Raw genomic sequence first — 22080 nt, 5'->3', positions numbered from 1 at the left:
ATCAGGAAAATAAAGGTGCAACGATTTCCCCACCTTTACATTTAATAGAAAACAACAGCATTTTGGGATCCCAAAATATGTGGCATGCCACGTTTCATGGGTAACAGGCTAATCAATATGCTTGAGCTAAAAATTAACAGAAACCACAAGCTTTATAATTGTGGCCTAACAGCACTCAGGCAACATCTCCTGCACAGCCCCCCTTTTCTGGGTTCTTCGGTATGGTGAAAATCATATGCCCACTACATTTGCTCTTAAGCAGCACGTCCTTCTACATGTGTGCAGCATTTCAGTATATAAGAAGGCATTTTACAGGCCTTTGAACATGAACAGTCCAGCAGATGGGTGAAGCCGCGTAGGAAATGGAAATGACACCTTCTCTTAGCAAAAACCACAATGTTTTAAGGCAAACAGGAACAGCTCATTTGGTTCAAAGCAAACTGCGCAGCAGATGCTCAAACTGTCTCAAGGACGGCTGCCATTTCCTTGAACTGATTGTAGAAGTTCTAAAATGGAAGGAAAAGGAAAGGATATACGATTATTTGGATACACAGTCCATGAGATGTAGCAGCCTACTTCAAACTGGTGCCCCCCAAATGTTTAGGACTAGAACTACCAAAATCTCTAACAGCTGCTCGCGCTGGCAGAGGCTGATCAAAGTTACAGTCCAAAACACTGGGATGACACAAGTTGGGGGAAGTTGACCTACAGTGTTTGGCTTGTATCTCCAAGTTCAAATCCCCAGTCAGGGCCTTTTCACACTTCTGCATTTCTTCAACCTTCCTTCTCTCCTCTAATGTTCAAATTCTCTCCCTTTTTCATTCTAGAGCCAATCATAGCACACCGTTACACAAAACATATTTCAAAAAGTCAACGCATTTCCCCAGTTTTGGAGTCTTAAGTTAACAGGAACATGGAAAACCAATGGCGTTTCCATTGCAACCCAGTTGATTTGTAACCACGTTAGAACAAGTGCCAACCTTTAGAAGGGGTTATGTTGTTATACAAACCTGAAATTGTGGGAGCGTCATTTCAAATGTTTTGCTTGTGATGTGGCCTGAAGCATCTGCCACTTTTACTGCCATCGTAACATAAGGAGACTTCAAAGATTTGCAGCTGTCGGAGCTCACTGCCATCCCCAGCTTCCACTGAAAATCAATAAGCTGGAAATAAATAAAGAGGGAGAGGAGAGAATCAGACACTGTGGCCAATAGAGTTCTCTGAGGCTCGCAGAATGCGCAAGTAGTGTGTTCAAATGCAGCACCAAACCATGGTTTGGCATTCCATTAAACAGACTTGGGCACATGCACAGTTTCTTCCCCATGCTTGCTCTTGTTCCCTCCTTGATATTCTGGTTCACAGCAAACCAGATTGTGCTAATTCAGATGTGAACCAAGTTGTCGTCAATGTCAACAGAGCTGCAGCAAACCTTGGACGCCACATTAAGACACATCTTAGAAACCAATGGTCATTTAATTAATAATGATGCTTTTTGGTCTGAACCCTGGATCATGGTTTGCTTCCCCCAAACAAACCACGAGCCCCATTTTGCACAAAACAACATACCTACATCTGCAGCTCAGAGATAGCAGCCAGAGCCCTGGAAGCTTTTGCACAGCATGCAACATTGTGCTGCTTGTTCATGTTAAACCATAGTGGGGGGTTTTCTAAATAACTATGATTTAATGTGGTATGCAAACCAGGACACTGTGTCATGGGACAACAATAATATATAACTAGAATTTTACACCATGCGCTGCCTTAGGAGGCTACCCCAATGCAAACTTCCTTTGAAACAAATTGTTTTACCCGTCCAACAACTGCTACATTTTTGGCATCTTCCGACACTGCGATCGAGCTGCCCTGTTCGTTCCAGACGTGACGAAGAACCTGGACGGCTTGTTTCGGCAGAGTACCAGTTGCACCTCCCAGCCTGGTAGACAGGTCTTCTGGCGAGAGTTTATCTTTTGCTGCTGTGCTAAACAAAACAAAAAAAGGAGAGGAGGGGAAAGGAAGACTTCACTGCTAGATTTTAAATAGAAAAGAGCTGATTTTAAATTTTGCTTGTCCCCTGGAAGACTGCTTTACACCTATTTTAGCAGGGTTTTTGTAAAAAAAACAACCCTCAAATAAAATACAATTAAACAAAATTAGATCATTTCTCATACTTGTGGCTTGCTCTTCCTACAGCAAATTCTGGAATTATCTCACTTCAATTTCACAAAGGACACTGTCAAGAAGGTTAAGCAGAGCATCATGGTTTGCCTTGGACCAACGGTGTACGAAAGAATATGTATGAGGAATCCCTATATATCGTAGGTGATTATAGGACAGGTTTACAAACTAGGCTATAAGGGTAAATCCGTATTTTAATTCACAGAAGCACTGCTCATAATTACAGATACTAAATTTCTTCCATGCAGTAAACAGTAGCGATGTAGTTAAAGAGATCCGAGGACCATGTTTGCTTACCTGAATACAAAGGAAATGGCATTAACAACCTTTTCCAGGTCACTAGTGACTATTTCAATCCCAGCTGCCTGAAATCTCTAGGAGAGAAATGCAGTTTATAGGGTTGTAGCAGAGGACAAATTAATAACGGGTGTTGTTAATATGCATGCAATATTGTTTTAGCAATTCAGTTTACCTGACATAGTTCCACTGTGTTCACAGCTGGGATCTGACACTGAAGATTCTGAATGATTTGCTGACACTGCAAAGAAAGAAGATTTTAAATGGTTCTTAGATGACAACTACTTGCTAATTGCAAATGCAATTTGTGGGAATTAAAAGGATTTTTTTTGTGTGGAACAAAACAGCATTCATTTGCTTTCAATGGCAAGAGAGTGATAAAATGGCAGGAGACGAATCCCTGGTTTTAAGATCATACAAAAACATGGCAACTGTCAATCAGCTAGCGACTTATCAACCTTATGGTAGGGAAGGCCTTGCCTGGACAATTTTCATAATCTACCCACGGCTACAAGCTTTAACCAGAAGTTTTAGCTGACCGATTAATGCAATACACATTTAAATAACCGAGACTTATTTTTAGGCTTCCTTGGCTATAGTGAGCTACTGTACTAAAGAATGGCCAATAACAAAAAGATTATACAAAAGGGCATTAAGGATATCCTTTGCTTATATTGTAAATTCTCTCGCATATCCCTATTTCCAAGAATGGGTCTGTATTAGCCTTGCTAACATGAAACTTACCTTTAAACGGTAAACAATCAACTAAAGCTAAAGCTCTGCCAAGAAAGATTCATCGTGCATCTTGTTTCAACCTCTAAACGTCTGCTGAAAACTTTCCTATGCCACCTGGCTTAGGCCAGCAATCAAGATTACATCTTTCCATAATGGAAATTGATAGTCTCAGATTTTACATTTTTATGCATTTTTCTCACACATAGGTAGTACTGTAAGCCACTTAGATTTTTTTAATGATATAGCAGTATATACTTCTATAAATTAATTTTTTTAAAAAAATCATTGACTAGAAATGTAGAGTTGGAAGGGACCCAAAGGCTCACCTAGTTCAGCCCCCTTGGACAGTTGAACCACTGAGGCTGTCCTTGGAAGGGGGTCTGTACATAATAGTCTTTACTTGGGCCAAGCACTCTACATTTGCCAATAAAGCGATAAGGGCCTGGTTTGCACGTAACACTAAGCCAAACTATGGCTTACATCAACTGGCCGAAGTGGCTGCTGTCTCCAGGATCCATCATTTTCACATTAAACCATGGTTTCTTAGAGTTATGTGCAAATGCGGCCATAATATTAACAGGCTAGAACCTAACACAGTTTCAACTCTAATGATTTGTTGGAGAATATCATATTGGCCCGAATATAAGCCATACTTCTTTTTTTCCAAATTCCGACCGTGAAAACTTAAAGTGCGGCCTAAATTTGTGACCTTATGAAAATTGGCTTTTACAATATCGCTACTGAAACAGACATAACGGTAAAACGGAACAAAAAAAAGTTTTCTTGCCGATTTGCGAGCTTGAGACTGTTGTGCAATTAATTCTAATGTTATTCGTCGCTTTCCTCGTATTTTACAGTGCAGTATTGATTTTTTATTTGCATTTACGGTGCTACGAACAGGTGTTTAACCCACTTGTGGGTCCTCTCTAGTACTCATAGGATTTTCTTTTACATTTGCCATTTACAGGTGTGAGTGCCTGCGGAATTTTAAGGGAGCAGCTTATATTTGCGTATTCTCTCCCCCCCAAATTTTAAAGGCTTATTTGTGGGTGTGGCTTATATTCGGGCCAATACGGTATTTTTTAAAATTGTATTATTAAGTTAAATCATACAAACAAATCTGAAGTTTATCCTGGAGACAAATAAATAAGCTTTCCTTAAATGTGAAGTGGTAGAGGGTAGAATTGTTTATGAGCTGTGTCACTTATGCATGTTTACTTGGAAGTAAGCTCCACTGTTTTCAGTGGAGTGCATCTCAAGTCTTAAAATATATTCCAGTCCCATGTGAGGAGACAGCATAGCTCCATCCCACCATCCTCTGAAGCAAAACTGTTTTTCTTTCATGAAACTGTGCATCAGAAATACTAGGAAAGGAATTTAAAAACCGCAAGACACACAGTGGAGCAAAATGGCTATAAAACGCTATAAAAGAGGGAAAGGAGACCAGAGTTACTTACTAGCTCTGCAAACAGATCCTGTGGTATTGTTCTGATGATGTCCACGGTGCTGCCAAAATCTGCAAAACAGAGAGAAGATTTTGAGCGTCGCATTTAAATCACTGTGCATCTCTAACCAATGCACCTTCTATGTAAAATGGCCACCAGTGGGTATCTCGCTGGCAGTAGCCTGAAGAAAATCCTCAAAATTGTGCACTTTGCTGGTGGGCTTAAACCCCTTAGCTGCACCTGTTTGCCTTGGCACAACAAAAAATAGAGTTTCCCCCAAAGCACCTTACACTCTGGCTCATGTGAACAGCAGGGCTCCACAAACTGAACTGCTCCACAAATGGTTTTCAAAAGGTCTTTTACTAGAATTCGGGCAGCTGTAGTCGCATACATCCATAGAGCAGTTTTGTTTTGGGGGATTTCTATTGTTAATCTTCCCAGAAGGAATTTTCGTAGCACAAAAGTGGAGAACAGATGCAAGAGAAGAACGGCACCTTAAAATATTAAAATGTGGCAGCATGACAAATAGATTTAAGAAATATAGACAATAAGAATTTTAAAAGACTGGATGTTTTATATATAGAATATATGGAAAATATAAGAAGAAAGTAAGTGTAACAGACTGGAAAAAAATACTCGGCAGTAGATGTGACAAAGTGGAATAGTGTAAAAGTAATGAAAATAATTTAGTAGAATAAGAAAATGCAGTCAAAAAGATAGGAAACAAGAGAAAGGGTGGAAGAGGAGTTAAAATTAAGGCTCATAAGAGTCAATTAAACTGGAGGAATATGTAACAGTACTATTATTATTTATGGATATATGTCTTATTTTTATTTATTTTTATTTTTCTCTTTATCTCCTACTACCACATGCTTGAGTGTAACATACTATGCACTGATGATATGATAAAACAGAAAAACAAATAAATATTTTTTTAAAAAAACCACCAAATGTATTTTACTGTCAGATAAAAGTATAAACATTGTATTATTTAACCCAACTGAATGAATATGGAGTTGTTTTCTGCTCAAGAGTGGCTGCAAAAATGATGAATATTGGAATATCTTCTAGACATCTGTAGTCCACACAAGTATGGAATGTAGTTTTTTTTGAGGGGCAAAGCATACGCAGGAAGATGTCAGGAAAAATTAGGTGTTCCTTGGGCGGGAGGTGGCAAGAAACACTTAAGCAGGCATAGACAAACTTGACCCTCCAGATGTTTTGGGTCTACAACTCCTATCATCCCTGACCACTGGTCCTGTTAGCTAGGGATGATGGGAGTTGTAGTCCCAAAACATCTGGAGGGCCAAGTTTGCCTATGCCTGCACTTAAGGGTCTGGAAACAAAACCTTATTTGGAACTGTTGCGGGATTTGGATAGGTTTAGCCTGCAAAAGAGTAGACAGAGAGGAGACAAGATATTCAGCTATCTCAAGGGCTGTCACATGGAAAATGGAGCAAGCTTGTTTTCTCCTGATCAGAAGGTGGGATTCAAACCAATGGCTTCAAGTTACAAAAAGGGAGATTGTGGCTAAACATTAGCAAGACCTTTCTGGCAGTAAGAGCTGTTTTGACAGTGGAACAGATTCCCTTGGGAGATTGTGGACCCTGAGATCTACAGGGGAAAGGCAATATGCACATTTAATAAACAGCAAATAATAGCAATGCATAGCTTCTAGGTATGGCTAAAAGTGAAACAGAGGGCTTACTTGAGAGCAAGCACGTTGAGAAGGCGGCTTGCAAAAGACGCACAGGATAAACACCACCTATGCACTTGAAATAAAAAATAAAAAAAAATTCCAGGAGTACCTTAGAGACAATATTTTTTTATTATTTATTTCGAATGCGTCAGACCAACACGGCTACCTACCTGAATCTAGAACCACCTATGTAGGAAGTGGGAAGCGCTGTTTAGGGAAGCTTTTAATATTTGATGATTATTGTATTTTAATATTTTGCTCGAAGCGGAAGGTGGGTGGGGTATGGATAATAAACTATTATTATTGCTGTTATTAAGCAGAGTTGGGAGGCAATGTAGAGCAGGAAGCACTTGAGGCAATGGGCCGGTTCCCCAGAACCCTCCTCATTTACACCCTTAGCCATAGCTGTCAACCTTCCCTTTTTTGCGGGAAATTCCCTTATTCCAGCGCTGCTTCCCGCTGCTACCCCGGATTCTTAGATATCCCATAGACTGTCCCCGGGATAGGTGAGGCTACTGATCCCTTATTTTCGAGGCTGCTGATCCCTTATTTTCAAATCTGAATGTTGACAGCTATGCCCTTAGCCTTAATAATAATAATAATAATAATAATAATAATAAAGTTATTCCACGCCTTTTTCAAGGAAAAAACCCCCACTATGTTCCACAAGGCTTACTCCCGGGTAAAAATATATGGGCTTTCAGCCCTCCCCGCCTCCACGGCATGCTTCCTCGTTCAGTCCCCAAAGCGACCACCCTCTCCCCACTCACCCCACGGTCCGAGCGGCTTTCCGAGCCCCATCGCGGCGGCTCCCGCAGCCATGGACATCAAAGGACGCGCCTCCCACTTTGGAATGCCTTGGAACGTCGACGAACAACGAGCGGCTCCCTGATTGGTCACTTCGCGGCAACAAAGAATTTTTTCTCCTTCCGAGACTTCCCTCCTAGCCAATCAGAAGCCAGGGTTTCCCTCCGTTGTTTCCGATGGCGGAGCTTCTTCCGTTCCTGGTCGCTTTGGCCGGTTTACGAGCATGCATTTTTGCCCGGGGGAATCAGTTGACTCTCGCTGGAATAAGTCGTGGCCGCTTCCCCCTGAAAACGCTCCATCCTCCCCTCCTCCCACTTAAATTTTATTTCTTCTGGACTACAATTCCCATAACTCCTTGCCGCTCATCATGCTAGCAGGGGCTGATGGGAGTTGGAGTCCAACGTTCACCAGAGGTCTGTAGCAATCTTGGGCTGGGCTATCATTTAAGGCGGGGCTTGTTTGGGAACCGAGTTTTGCTGCAGCAGCATTTTTTTCATTTCTGTTTTGGATCCTATTGATTTATGTGGAAATTGTTCAATTTATTTGGGTACTTACCCCCCCCCCCAGCAAATATTTTTAATGGGATATATGTATGTGTAATGTAATGTAATGTAATGTAATGTAATGTAATGTAATGTTATAATAATATAATATAATATAATATAATATAATATAATATAATATAATATAATATAATATAATATAATATAATATAATATAATATAATATGCAATACAGCAGGCTTCCTCCACCTCGGCCCTCCAAATGTTTTGAGACTACAATTCCCATGATCCCTGACCACTGGGCCTGCTAGCTAGGGATCGTGGGAGTTGTAGGCCAAAAACATCTGGAGGGCCAAGGTTGAGGAAGCCTGATATACAGCATAACAATCCTTAAAATATTGCTTTGTTTTGAATGCATCTTAAGATTCTCAAACTGGAAACTCATGGTCCAGTCATCACAGACAGAATAAAAAATGCTTATTACTGTATGTCCAATCCTTTGTATCTTTACTCAGAAGCAAGCCCCACTCTATTCAGCTGTGGTCCCTTTCAGCAAAGTGTGCATATGATTGCATTCTAAACCCCAAAGTTCCATATCTTCTGGACTGCAGCCCTTCTGATGCTGTTGTTTGACTATGGCATGCTCGTACCATGCATACGATACCACTTTAAACAATTGTGGCTTCTCCCGAAGAACTCTGGGAGCTGTCATTAAGGGTGCTAAGCAATATTAGGAGGCCTTTGTTGCCCTCACAGGCCTACAATTTCCAGAGTGGCTTAACAATCAATCCATTTTAACAGAGAACTCTGGGAATTAATTGCAATTCTGTAATTCATGGGTAGGCAAACTAAAGCCCGGGGGCCGGATTCAGCCCAATCGCCTTCTCAATCCAGCCTGCGGATGGTTTGGGAATCAGTGTGTTTTTACAGGAGTAGAATGTGTCCTTTTATTTGAAATGCATCTCTGGGTTATTTGTGGGGCCTGCCTGGTGTTTTTACATGAGTAGAATGTGTGCTTTTATTTAAAATGCATCTCTTGGTTATTTGTGGGGCATAGGAATTAATTCATTCATTCTCCCCCCCCCCCCCAATGCAGTCCAGCCCCCCACAAGGTCTGAAGGACAGTGGACCGGCCCCCTGCTGAAAAAGTTTGCTGACCCCTGCTGTAATCTCTGCACCATTCGAAAACTACAGCTCCCATAATTATCCGGGGGAATCAATAACTGTTCAGCATGGCATCCTAGTGCCTTCAATGTATTGTATGAATGTGGCCTAAAGCTGGCATCTTCATTTATTATTTATTTCATAAAATTTATACACCACTTGATTGTAAAAATAAATAAATTCAAAGCAGTTTAATCCCACTTAGCTAGGAACAAACCCCATTGAATTCAAGAGGATTTACTTCTGACAGTGCCAGATTTATGTATAAGCTAAACAAGCTATAGCTTAGGGCCCCACACTCTTGGGGGTCTCCAAAATATTTAAAGGGGGGGGGGACTGGATGTACTTTGATAAAATACATATTTTGTTATGTGCAAATGGCTTTAGATACCTATTAGGTCCATAAATTGCCATACAGTGGACGCTCGGGTTGTGAACGTGGTCCGTGCGGTATGCACATTCGCAAGCCACTGCAGCGTGTCTGCGCACGCGCGGGTCGCGATTCGGCGCTTCTGTGCATGTGCAAAGCACTATTTAGCGCTTCTGCGCATGTGCGACTGCCGAAACCCAGAAGTAACCCGTTCCGGTACTTCCGGGTTTCGGCGGTCCGTAACCCAAAAAACCGCAACCTGAAGCGTCTGTAACCCGAAGTATGACTGTATAGCATATATTCAACACAAAAACCAGCTGGACATATAAAGGGCCCCATTACCTTCAGTAGCTTAGGGCTTATTCAAACCTAAATCCGGTCCTGACTTCTGAGTAGACATGGTTAGGATTGCCATTTACACTGACTAGTGATTAGGGCACTCTGGGCAGTTCAAGATCCAATACCTGTTCCTGTTTGGAAGTCATTTAGCTGACAAAATCACAGTGTCGATGAGGGGGCAGATCTCCACATCTCCATGCAGAAAGTCCTAGTGACATGGCGCACTTGCCCTCCAAAACAGCCACCTCTCACGCCAAACATAAAGTACTCAATAAAACTGCTTTGGGGGCAGGATTCTTTGGGATGCTGAGAATTTAGGGATGCTTTTTAAAACAAGGACAGTTGTTGTTGTTTTCACACACAACCCGCCCCCCCCCCCAATGTCAGAAACAGGAAATTGTTGTGGTTACTACAGGGGAACCGTCCATGGCTTCATTTGTACCTGGAAGAGTAATATTCTTCCTCCAGCTCATAGAGGTCTATGGAGATCTCATCACGCAGGGCAGTAAGCTTCTTGTCGCATTCCTCCTGAAGGCTGCGCAACTGCTGGTTCCGCTGGTTGATGGCTTCGTTGACGGAAGGGAAGTCATTGAGGATCAGGAACTGTTTTAGGTCAGAGACAAGCTTCATAAGAGACTCGCCAGCCCGAACAATATTTGCAGCTCTGACATGCATCTCATAGTTGTCCTGCTTGCCTTGGGTTGCCCGAGAAACTTGAGTTTCTTCCTCAATCTTTGCCGTTTTGATTATCTCTGTGAAGTTATCCATGACAGACTTGATGTCATCTTTCAGCCTCTTGTTGTAAGACTGAAGGAGGGTTTCCTTGCTCTGGGGGAGCACGTGCTGCTGCGACATTGTGGGGGCAAGAAAGGTCAGAAAGAGTTACAACTTACTCAATACATGTAATCCTCTTGCAGCCAGGCGGCCATTTTTCTTTTTCTCTTGCGAACGATTCGTCCTTCATTGGCTACGTCCAACCAATGGGGCGGGGAAAACATTTCATTTGGGTACTTTTTGATGTTTTGTTCATTGTTTATGACGACTTTTGTTATGTTTTGTAGATATGTATTTTTTATATGTTGTCAGCCTCCTTGAACATGGTTTTTGGAAAGGCAGCATACATATAAAATGATTGCTTGATTGTAATAAATTTAAACACAGTCCCACCTGGATTGGAAAAGATTATTTCGTTCCAGCATTTCAGAGGATGCTGTTGTCACAAATCCCCTACAGTATTATCAGCTTGTTGTAATTTAGCATTTTCATGCTTGATCTTGACGTTCCTGTGTTCGAAAATTGCCATTTTAAGGTTAGTAACAGGAGTGTCCTGAAAGCTTGCAGTTTTCTCCCAGGGACTTCTGAATACAGTGGTACCTCGGGTTAAGTACTTAATTCGTTCCGGAGGTCCCTTCTTAACCTGAAACTGTTCTTACCCTGAAGCACCACTTTAGCTAATGGGGCCTCCTGCTGCGCTGCCGGAGAACGATTTCTGTTCTCATCCTGAAGCAAAGTTCTTAACCTGAGGTACTATTTCTGGGTTAGCGGAGTCTGTAACCTGAAGCGTATGTAACCCGAGGTACCACTGTAGTTACCCCTTCTGATGTCAGGTTTTGTATCCATTTATTGCTACTGACTTTAAAGTGGCTGTTTTTGAACAAAGAATCTTCTAAGGCAGACTCCAGCATTAAGTTACCGTACTTAACAAGCTATTCGTTCATTGAAGTTGCAATAGAATACAACAAAAGAGACAGAACATGCACTACAAGTGACTTGCAACTTATGTACATTTAACTGTTGTGCATTCAAGCTTTAAATGCTTGGCAAATAAAAAAATAAGAGAGGGCAGAAAGGATTTAGGTGTCTGAGGGGGGAAAAGACTGACAATCCCACCCTCCTTTGAACCCAACGTGCTTTGACCATACATAGGCTTCACATACTGGAATAAAACCCAATTGAAAGCTGAGAGTCTTCTGCATGTGATGAAACACCCTGGCCACACTAAGTTGGCTACATCATCAGCAAAAGAAGCTAAACCCCAAAAATGCAGTACAGCAGTGTTTGATGCTTGGGGACTTCAGATGGGAAAGGGAGGGACACCCCCAGACACATCCAGCGACCAACAGTGGACACCTGCTGAAAGCTGTGATTGGTTGTGGCTCTGTGACGCATGGAAGGTGTACCCCATCATGTGCATTGCGCATATAAAAATTGTGAATCAGCAGTGAGGCATCCACGGAAGCTGATATCAAAATGTCATAGTCATGTATTAATTAAAAGCTAATCATAAAAGCAATCAGACAGCAGGAAGTACTGCTGTCAACAACTATTATCCGGGATGATCAGGTATTCAGGTATTGGAAGATTTTGCTCAGGCTGTGCCTTTGCTGTTAACTGCTAGAAACTGGGGTGAATAACAGGGGGTGAATCATTCATTTAATGGTGTTGTGGCTTCCTTGGCAGTCTTGCTCAATAAAAAATTGCTGGCTGGTCTAATGTGTTGCAACGGCACCTTCAATATTAAAAGAAGAAACTACCATATATTCACATTGTATGGGTAAGTCCGCTGCAAAAAGCAAGTAATAATAATAATAATTTTTATTTATACCCCGCCCTCCCCAGCCAAGGCCGGGCTCAGAGCGGCTTACAAGCAATAATAAAAACAAGTTGAATGATTACAACTTAAAACAAAATTAAAATACAACATTAAAATAATGAAACATTAAAATATTAAAACGTAGCCTCATCGCAGGAGGAGAAGGAAAAGAAAAAAGAAAGAGAGGGAGGGAGGGAGGGAATCAAATTGGCTCCAATCCAAAGGCCAGGCGGAACAACTCTGTCTTACAGGCCCTGCGGAAAGAAATCAGATCCAGAGATAGAGCGTTCCACCAGGCTGGAGCCAGAGTTGAAAAGGCCCTGGCTCTGATTGAAGCTAATCTAACTTCCTTAGGGTCCTGTATTTAGACACTGGATACCTAAGTATCTGATCTGGACCTTCAAGCCGTGCAAACTAGAAGCATTTTACTGGCCAATGCTGGATTAGCCAGACTGACCTTATCCTTTACTCCAGCCATACATAGACATTAGCTTCAGAGGGAAGATGTTCTAGTTAGGTTAAACACTGGCATATTAAACACCCTCAGAAATAACTATTTCACATTCAATGCCAGTTAAATATGCAAAAAGAAAACTACATTAGGCAGTCAGCCCCCAAAATTTCCATGTTAAAATGGGAAGGTAGTTTCATTTCAAGCTCTGCCTCACCGTTTCCTGTAGTACTGAGCTAGAGATGCCAGCATGAAATGCTGCTTTTCAATGCAAGGAGTCCCTTCCAACTTTTTTTTTTTAAAGTTTGATGTTTTATCATGTTTTTAATATTTTTTTGGGAACTGCCAAAAGTGGATGGAGAAACACAGCCAGATGGGCGGGGTAGAAATAATTATTAATATTATTATTATTATTATTGCTACTACAATTCTTCTTTTTTTGCTTTTTAATGCTTTATTGAGATTAAAAAGAAGTACAGTAACAAACAAAAGGATTAATCAGGAAAAAAGGAAAAGAAAATAATAATATTTGTTACCTCACACCACAGTACGTTTTTCTTGAGTCTCCAACGACTTCCCACCACCCCATCATGTATTTACCACTTAGTCTATCTAGCGCACTATTAATTTCCATTTTCTTTTTCTTAATTTTCATCAATATGATGTTCTCTTATAATTATCCATCATACCACAGGAGTCATTCAAGTCCTGCCACTGACGTCATGTTATTACAGTAATCCTTAAGCTATTTTTTGTACGTGCCCCATTTCTTAATAAAAGTTTGATTAGTATTACGTCTCAGTTTTTCTCTCATTTTTGCCAACTCAACCGAGTACGCTCTTATTATTATTACAATTCTATTATTCTCAGTCTAAACCCAAGAAAGCATTCTGGTAACTCTCATGGAGCGCTGCTTCTGTATACTTTTATATACTTCTTTTTCACAAGTACTAAAAGAGCCAGAGGCTTGTTTCCCCCAAGGGGTTAAACTTTGTTACCAGGTAAGGGCCGGCCCAAGACATTTGGGTGCCTGGAAGGAACCTCAGGAGGGCAGCCGCCTCCTCCTCTCTCCTCCAGGGAAGATTTGCCCCCGCTGCGGATGCTGCGCCGCCCGAGGCCGCCGCCTCACCTGGCCGCTCAGGTGGGCCGGCCGAGACTACAGCGGAACCTCGAGCTGCGCCCTCTAGAGGCAGCAAGCTGCCGCTGCAGCTGCTCCGCCGGGCGTGGGAGAAACCAATTCATCGCAGAGGAGGGGGGAGGAAGAGAAGGAAACCAGGCATATTTGCACAACGCCGCGGGACCCTCATTTTATTCTGTTGTTTTAATACCGGGTTTATTTCAACGGGCGGCGAGGGGGTAAAAAAAAAAAAGGAGGGTCACATTGATGTGCGTGCGTATTTCCTTTCCCGGGTTCACCCCCCCCCGTGCGTCTTGGGAGGCGTTGGTACGCGCCACGCCTTTCTCAGGCCGGGAGGCGCGCGGGGCGGACGGGCCGGGGCTCCGGGCGGAAGCGCGTCGAGGGAGCAGGAGAGCGAGGTCTCGAGAAGCCCGGCCGGCAGCAGGGAGAGAGCGAGAGAGCGAGAGCGAGAGAGCCATGGAGTCCCACCGCTGGCTGCCTCTGGAGGCGAACCCCGAGGTGAGGGAGCCGGGGGCCGGGGAGGAAAGAGGGGGCCAGGCACACGTCGAGGTGTAGATGCTTATATATGTGTGTGTGTAGATAGATAGATAGATAGATAGATAGATAGATAGATAGATAGATAGATGTAATGCACACAGACTTACATGAATATATACACACACATATATATTTACATCTACCCTGTTTCCCCGAAAATAATTATATTTTATATATAAATATATTAATTCTTGCTCCCAAAGATGCGCTAGGTCTTCTTTTCAGGGGGTATCTTATTTTTTCCATGAAGAACATTTATTGTTGAACAAAAAAAGAAGAAGAAGAAAAAGAAATTTATTACCTGTATACGGTACAATGGTACAATGCCTATGGTAGCTTTGGGGGGCTTATATTCCGGGGTGGCCTTATTATCGGGGAGGCCTTATACTACAGCGAGAGGCAAAACTGTAGGTCTTATTTTGGGGGGATGTCTTACTTTTGGGGAAACAGGGTATATATATTTGTACACACACACTATACGCACATATATATATCTATGTAACACACAATATATTTATATTAATGCACACACACATTTATTGACATCTGTATATAAGTATATTTGTACACACACGCACATATACGCACATATATGTATCTACGTAACACAATATATTTATATTAATGCACACGCATATACGTGCGCACACACACATATTTATTGACATCTGTATATAAGTATATGCACACACGTGTACATATATATGTAATAGATATTTATATTAATGCATACACATGTGCATACTCACATATTTATATACATATAAATATACTAATACATATAAATATACTAATATACATATTAGTATATTTATGCACACAAGAATAAATATAGGCATGCATGCACATATATATTTGTACACACATATATATGCTTGCACAAACATCTATTAATATACATATATGTATACATGTGCATATATACAATTATATATATACAGTTTATATACATGTATGCATACATGCACTTGCATGCACACATATATGCATATAGACAAACTCCTGCATTTCATATATTTAAGTTTGGGGAAGGAGGGGAAAGTGGTTGGGAGACAAATGACAAAAAAAGGGGGGAAGTTGTTTGTTTACTTGCTTGCTTATTAAACCTATATACCACCTTCCATCCGGCGATCACAGGGTGGAAACTCAAGATGTATAACGTAAGGATGAGAGCATGAAAGATAATGGGGGGGGGACTGGGATAAGGGGTTTATGCATAGGGGAGCATGAGTTGTTGGGGATTTCAGGAAGGTGGGGAATGAGCTAAAGTTTGAGTTTTACTGCTTAGTGACTGACTAGAACTAAACCACGTTTTTTTTCTTCCTGTTTTTTTCAGGTCACAAACCAGGTGAGCATGTTTTATTTATTTATTTGTTAAGATAACCATTTGCTTGTTTTATTCTTGGGTTTTGCACCTCTTTTGTTCCCATAACCTTTTGGCTGTGATGTATATATTCCTCCTTTATTCTGTCTCTGAGTGCATGGATGTGTGTCTGTGTATTGTACACCCACCCACAGGCTCTCTCTCATCCGTCAGCTGAGGATAACAGTTGGGCATCTGATGGAGTAAGCTCTGGTCCACGAAAGCTTATGCTGCAATAAATCTGTTGGTCTTTCAGGATGCTGCAATACATGTTTGCATTTGTTGCAAGACATTGACTCGCTGCCTTCCCTGTTTTAAGGCCAGGGAGTTTCCCATTCTCCTTCAAGGCCCTGCACAGTCACCACGAAAAATTATACCCCGGCCGCCTCCTTGCAGCCTACTCATTTCGTTAGGGAAAGCATCTCCTTGTGGAGAATTTAAGTTTGGGAGAAAATAAACTCATGAACATAAAAATGTGTTTTATGGTTTTATAAACAGTGTTTGATAACAGTGTTCATCACTGTTTATCGCATGGTCTCATAATGTTTCTAAGTATCCGTATCTTTAATCTCGTTAATCATAATTTGCAATGCTTAGAAACTTGATTCTCAAACATCACTGTTTCCATTAACACATTGTTTTGGTTCTATAACACTTGGTTTGCCTCACCATAGCTTTGTATCTTTTGCATCTTAACATGTCTTAAGCATTAATGGAATGGGGTATCATCTTCCTTTGCGTATGTCAGCTACCCAGGACTATGCAGCTTCTGTATTTTGCCATACCTATCATAGCTATTGCTCTGTCCTGTATAACTGGTCCTAGGTGACACCACAGGAAGGAAATGCACTTCCTGTATGCATAGGACAGTATCAGTTTTCTAGGAAAGGATAACAATTAAAAGTGATGGAGTTGATCTGGAAGGGTGACCTCCTTTTGAATATGTGTATAAAATATGAGGGGTGACTTTTAAAAGAACAAACATATGTAAGTTATTAGTTAACCCCTTGTTTAGAGGATAGATAACCAGATGTCAAAGAGAACAACAACTACCAGACTTTTAGAAGACATCTGAAGGCAGCCCTGTTTAGGGAAGCTTTTAATGTTTGGTGTATTATAGTATTTTAATATTTTTTTGGAAGCCGCCCAGAGTGGCTGGGGAAGCCCAGCCAGATGGGCGGGGTAATAATAATAATAATAATAATAATAATAATAATAATAATAATAATAATAATAATAATAATAAAAATTTATTTATTATTATAAAGGACAATCAAGGCACTTTCTTGTACAAGATTCATAATAAAGAATCTTAATTTATGTTGAATCTGAGCTGGGTATGTGGAGGAAGAGGTTTGTGGTGTTTGTGAAAAATTGTAATCTGGTCTTTCGAATGTGACGCATTAGGCTTTTGCCGATGTTGCTCAACAGCATCCCTGAGAAGACGAGACAGGTTAATTGCTTATTGCTTGGGTGGTAACGAAATCTTTCACAGCAGATGAGTTTTCTGGCATGCTCAAAGGCTAGTGCATCAGCACATATGGTTCATGAAGGAATTTCCCTTTAGGCCTATGTGACATCTGTACTAGTACAGTAACTCTTGCTTAAGCCATCCCTGTAAAATTCAGCAAATGCAGTTCTTCCCTTTACCTCCTCACAATCTTTTTTTCTGGAGAAGGATTATTCAGCCTTGCAATTACACAGTCGCCTGCCCTTATGGAAAGCGAGCAATGCCTCCAAGTAGTGCATATTTTCTCCTGCTTGGCCTACTCTGGAGGGGCAGGTACAGCAATATATTATGGCAGCTGCTGTTTCTTCTCCTCTCCATGTCCACAGTGCTAAGATTCAGGCAGGCAGGAGTGTCAAGCGACAGTTGCCATGTCACTGCATTCATTTTGCCACCTTTAAACTTTGTGGTGGAAGTCCGTGTCGCGCGAGTGTGAGATGAACTGATTCCATAGCACGGTGCTGGGTTTCCCCAGCTGGGAAAAGTCAGTGCTGGGTTTTGGCAGAGTATATGGAAGACTGAAAGAAGATAAACTTGCAGAGTAAGTGGCACAGAGACCCCGCCCTGAAAAGCCGGCATTGTAAATGCATTATCTGCTAGATAAATGCTGTTTGCGTGGGATCGGATTGAGTTCAGCAGGTTCATTAATGTGGCACACAAGTTAAAGGTCTACTGAATTCCAGTGGCCCGGCTTGTACCATCGGTAACTAGATTTTGACAACCAAGTATAAGTCTTCTATATCTGTGTTCATGGACAGGTTCAAGCTCTGCATAATCAGTGGTTTATGCAGAGAAGTGCACGCCTTCAGATTTTTGCAACCCTATTTAAGGGCTTTTCCTGGGTGGCAATTTATGATGATTAGTGAAGCATTTGAGAATTACATGCTGCAGGTCCCCTAGTGTGCTTTGTGGCAGTAGAAACATTGTGGGTCTGTCTCCATGCCTGAGCCTCTTCCATCAATTATTCTACAGTGGTGCCTCGCAAGACGAAATTAATTCGTTCCGCGAGTTTTGTCGTCTTGCAATTTTTTTCGTCTTGCGAAGCACGGTGTCAGGAAAGTTTTGGAAAAGCTTCAAAAATCACCAAAGTCTTTTAAAACCTCAAAAAAGGCTACCACACCGCATTCTATGAGTTGCTCCTCGAAGTCAAGTCGCAACTGTATTAACGGTGTTAAGAAAAAGGAAACAAACTTGCAAGACGTTTCCGTCTTGCGAAGCAAGCCCATAGGGAAAATCGTCTTGCGAAGCAGCTCAAAAAACAAAAAACCCTTTCGTCTAGCGAGTTTTTTGTCTTGCGAGGCATTCGTCTTGCGAGGTACCACTGCATGTAGATTATCTCCTCTGTTCTGTTATAACTTAAGGAGGGATCGGAAAAGCAAGTGATGGCTGTAACCAAGTACAGTTAACACATTTTAAAATCCAGGTACAGGTCATGATAAGGATTAAGGGGTTAAGCCAGAGGCTATGTGGAAAATGTGGGGTCACCTATGTGAACAGTTATTCTCTTGTGCATCTGTATTGATTAGTGTAAGAGAACTTGCAGATGAGTTTCTGAAGATAAAATTGGTTATCCTCAACTGTGTTAATTTCTCATTTCTGGAGAGAGCAGTGGGAAATGAAATTAGGAATAGCATAGTTTGAAGGTTGCTTCTTTGCAATACTGGGTGCGTGGAACCCTTGAATTTCTTACTTTGAGCAGAAGATTGCCTTGCCACATCACAAACTGCTTATATAAAAGTCCTCCGAGTTTGAAAAGTTACTTTAAAATGCAGGGATGGGTGGGTGTAGGAATCACAGTTTGAGAATCACAAGCCACAGGCAGCCTTAAATTTGCAAAACTGATTGCATTGCCCCCTAGATCTCAGCTACACTTACGTTCCAGAAGCAAAACCATTTTCCCTTGAGCTTTGAAGAATTCGGTTTCTTAATAATATATAACTTAACATTGCTGTTTATTACTACCATCCTCTGTCAGTTGTGCTGTCTACGTTGAACCATACTGAAAGATGCAAAATATGACCTTTCTTTCGGAAAGAATTTGTTTTACAGTACACTGTGTGACGGATATACTTATTGATAAATGCTTAATGTGTATCTCTCTTTTACTAGTTTCTCAAACAGCTGGGGATACATCCCAGCTGGCAATTTGTGGATGTGTACGGCATGGAACCAGAACTCCTTAGCATGGTGCCAAGACCTGTTTGTGCCATCCTACTCCTCTTTCCAGTAACAGAAAAGGTAATTCTTATTTATCTTCAACACAGTTGTTTCCTGCTTGGCAGGGTGTTGGACTCGATGGCCCTTGTGGTCTCTTCCAACTCTATGATTCTATGATATGATTCTATGATCTTCCCAATGAAGTACTTTAACTTTGGTGTCTCACAAATGACCTAAGGAAAGCAGGCTTTGGTAGGTTCAGATCTTGGTCTGACGAACCATTTTATCAGACTAGAACAAAGCTATGTTCCATACACGCTCACTCCCATTTTTCTCTTCTTTCTTCATGAACCTTGTTTGGGTGAAGAGACTCTAGCTTCTTTTCTTTTCTTTTTTAAAAAAATATTTTTAATTAAGAATTTCAACACAATAATTTTAACAAAGATACATCATCCACATTATCCCCCCTTCCCCCCCCCCCAGACAGAAATCCACCCGCCCTCAGCTCCTTTCTCTGGTTTCTCAACACATATTTTTATTTGCATGTTGTCAAATTGTAAAGATCCTGAGTTTATCTATCTATATATTACCAATAAAGATTTTGTGAATGTTTATTCAAAACCTGCCAAGGAGAGTTCAATTCATTTTGTTGTTTCTTCAAATATTTTATAAAAGGTTGCCATTAATCTTTAAAGTCAGTTATCCTTGTCACGTAGTTTGTATGTCAGTTTTGCCAATTCCGCATAGTCCATCAGTTTTTCTTGCCACAGTCCTTTCGTCGGGATTTCTTCATTCTTCCATCTTTGTGCTATTAAGACTCTTGCCGCCATTGTCACATACATAAAAATATTTTTACATTTCTTTGGCAGGTCTTTCCCCACAATCCCTAATAAAAAAGCTTCAGGTTTTTTCACAACTTTTAAATGAAACATTTTCTTTAACTCATTATATATCATTTCCCAGAACATTTTAACTGTACTGCAATCCCACCACATATGATAAAAAGTCCCTTCTTTTTCCTTGCATTTCCAACATAGGTTTGAGCCCGTTTTATACATTTTCCCTAATTGTACTGGTGGTATGTACCATCTATACATCATTTTCATGTAGTTTTCTTTCAGTAAAGAACAATCTGTAAATTTTAGGTCAATTTTCCATAACCTTTCCCAGTCTTCCAACATAATATTGTGGCCTATGTCGTGCGCCCATTTAATCATAACTGCTTTCACCTCTGTGTCTTTGGTCTCCCATTGTAACGAGATACTGTATGCACCTTTCAACAGTTTTACTTTCCCTTCTACCACTTCTTCTTGAAATCTAGATGTTGTATAACTAAAGCCTTTCTTGTTGTCTTTGTATGTTTCATATAATTGTCGATAATGTAACCAACTTTGAAAATGGTCTTTTATTTCTTCGTAGTCTCTTAATTTCCATTTCCCATCTTGATCCTTTAACAGATCAATATATGTAAGCCACTTTCCTTTCTTTCCAAGTGGTTTGAGCAGCAAAGCTTCGTGTGGTGATCCTTTAATGACAGAAGGAGGATCTGGTCCTCCAGTTCTTCCTGTTTCCCTTGAACCCCTTCCACAATTCCCTTCTTCTCTTAGTTCTCCTACCTCGTCTCTAACTTTTTCCAGTTTGTCCACCTTGGTTTCTAACCTTGTCTCCCAACATCCCAAATTGCTCTTTCGAAACTCTGTTTGAGTTTTCAATATGCTTGCATACTTGTTCAATCAGTGTTTGATTGGATCGAGTAAATTCCCTTTTTTCCAAAAAAAAAATTATTGGTTTTCACAATATTATAAACAAACAAACACATAAGACAAACAAACAAAAATCATAGCCTTATTGAAATTTACACTTATTAACTTTGTTAAATGACTTCCCTGCTTCCCCTTGGTTGAATTTCATTGCATTTCCTTTTAACGGTTTCCCAAATCATAATTCTTATAAAATTTAACTTAAACATTAACATCCTTAAATCTTCACCTTATGAAATTAAACATATTAATTCATCACTTAACATAAATAAAATCCTAAGCCAATTAAGTGTCTGCAAGCTGTTTTCAGTTAATTTAACTTAACATGTTTAACTAAATAATCATTAAATTTAATCCACTCTTCCTGATACCCATCCTCCATCTGGTCACGGACTCTTCCGGTTAGGTCGGCTAGCTCCGAAAAATCCATCATCTTCATCTGCCAGTCTTCTATCGTTGGTAATTTTTGGGTTTCCCACTTTTTAGCTAATAAAATATGAGCAGCAGTGTGGCTCTGCAACTTTCTGAATTCAGGAAAGAAATGGTTCAATCGATGCAGGAATTTACTCAAACTGCTGCTACTGCCACAACTGGAGATTGAGTAAATTCCTGCATTGATTGAACCATTTCTTTCCTGAATTCAGAAAGTTGCAAAGCCAGAAGGTCTGTCTGCTCTTTCTCCCCTTTCTCCCAATCTCTGCTTGTCCACCAGCCCTTCTGCTGGCTGCCGCAGCTGCAGCTGCTCCCCTCCTAGTTGTTACTGTACCCTCCTTGCACACCATGTCTTATCAGTCGGTTCCCAGTGTTATTTGAGATGTCCAAGGTCACACCTGCTAGCCCAGTTCCCTCCAACCGTGAGACTTTCCCCCCTCCCAACTTCCTTACAGTTTCACTTTCCCTCTTATCTGCCTCCTCCCTCAAGACAACAACAAAACTTACAATCATATAACAAAAGGAAGGCACAAACCAAAAGGAAAACAAGAAATAAAAACTTCCAATATAACAGGGGACATAAAATATACAATTAAAAGGGTATCAAA

General features: G+C 40.9%; 3 protein-coding genes across 9 annotated transcripts in view; 1 reads left to right on the top strand and 2 right to left on the bottom strand.

The window, feature by feature from the left end:
• COMMD6 (COMM domain containing 6) lies at positions 1-7450 on the bottom strand. 4 transcript variants are annotated; one of them, XM_077927766.1, is made up of 8 exons: positions 7122-7437; positions 6361-6417; positions 4665-4723; positions 2648-2713; positions 2473-2549; positions 1810-1978; positions 1011-1163; positions 1-506 (listed from the first exon to the last, which is right to left on the bottom strand). In XM_077927766.1, the coding sequence occupies exons 1-8, from the start codon at positions 7177-7179 to the stop codon at positions 456-458; spliced, it is 690 nt and encodes a 229-aa protein (XP_077783892.1). In that variant the 5' UTR covers positions 7180-7437; the 3' UTR covers positions 1-455. The 4 variants fall into 4 exon arrangements, with proteins under 4 accessions (XP_077783892.1, XP_028584199.2, XP_028584200.2 ...); XM_077927767.1 differs by lacking the exon at positions 1-506 and adding an exon at positions 695-823 and having other exon boundaries at positions 7122-7450; XM_028728366.2 differs by lacking the exon at positions 6361-6417 and having other exon boundaries at positions 7122-7429.
• A 2057-nt stretch (positions 7451-9507) lies between these two features.
• On the bottom strand, positions 9508-13948 carry LOC114596598 (mediator of RNA polymerase II transcription subunit 22-like). Of its 2 annotated transcripts, none has more exons than XM_028728361.2 (2): positions 13577-13948; positions 9508-10380 (listed from the first exon to the last, which is right to left on the bottom strand). In XM_028728361.2, exons 1-2 carry the CDS (start codon positions 13598-13600, stop codon positions 9967-9969), a joined length of 438 nt encoding a protein of 145 aa, XP_028584194.2. In that variant the 5' UTR covers positions 13601-13948; the 3' UTR covers positions 9508-9966. The 2 variants fall into 2 exon arrangements, with proteins under 2 accessions (XP_028584194.2, XP_028584195.2); XM_028728362.2 differs by having other exon boundaries at positions 9508-10377; positions 13577-13947.
• Positions 13949-14046: 98 nt separating this feature from the next.
• The window catches only part of UCHL3 (ubiquitin C-terminal hydrolase L3), a 30889-nt gene continuing 22855 nt past the window's right edge, over positions 14047-22080 (top strand). The window contains exons 1-3 of one of the 3 annotated variants that reach the window (XM_077927772.1): positions 14047-14214; positions 15590-15601; positions 19233-19361. In XM_077927772.1, the coding sequence (XP_077783898.1) occupies positions 14173-14214; positions 15590-15601; positions 19233-19361 (183 nt within the window). In that variant the 5' untranslated portion in view covers positions 14047-14172. The remainder of the gene's footprint in view (positions 14215-15589; positions 15602-19232; positions 19362-22080) is intronic. The other 2 variants (XM_028728358.2, XM_077927773.1) reach the window with 2 other exon arrangements.

The sequence above is a fragment of the Podarcis muralis genome, chromosome 4, assembly GCF_964188315.1.
Source record: "Podarcis muralis chromosome 4, rPodMur119.hap1.1, whole genome shotgun sequence".
In the NCBI taxonomy this organism is placed as follows: Eukaryota; Metazoa; Chordata; class Lepidosauria; order Squamata; family Lacertidae; genus Podarcis; species Podarcis muralis.
Note: the sequence above shows the minus strand (reverse complement) of the source record. Positions and strands in the feature narration are given on the sequence as shown.

Excerpts from the sequence above, each read along its gene's own strand:
- COMMD6 (XM_077927766.1), bottom strand. The coding sequence starts at position 7,179 with ATGTCCATGGCTGCGGGAGCCGCCGCGATGGGGCTCGGAAAGCCGCTC. Across the intron at positions 6,418-7,121 it reads AAAGCCGCTCGGACCGTGGG|GTGGTGTTTATCCTGTGCGT; the intron begins GTGAGTGGGGAG and ends TCAAGTGCATAG. Across the intron at positions 1,979-2,472 it reads GCCATTTCCTTTGTATTCAG|CACAGCAGCAAAAGATAAAC; the intron begins GTAAGCAAACAT and ends TGTTTTGTTTAG.
- LOC114596598 (XM_028728361.2), bottom strand. The coding sequence starts at position 13,600 with ATGTCTTGGGCCGGCCCTTACCTG. Across the intron at positions 10,381-13,576 it reads CTTGGGCCGGCCCTTACCTG|CAGCACGTGCTCCCCCAGAG; the intron begins GTAACAAAGTTT and ends ACAATGTCGCAG.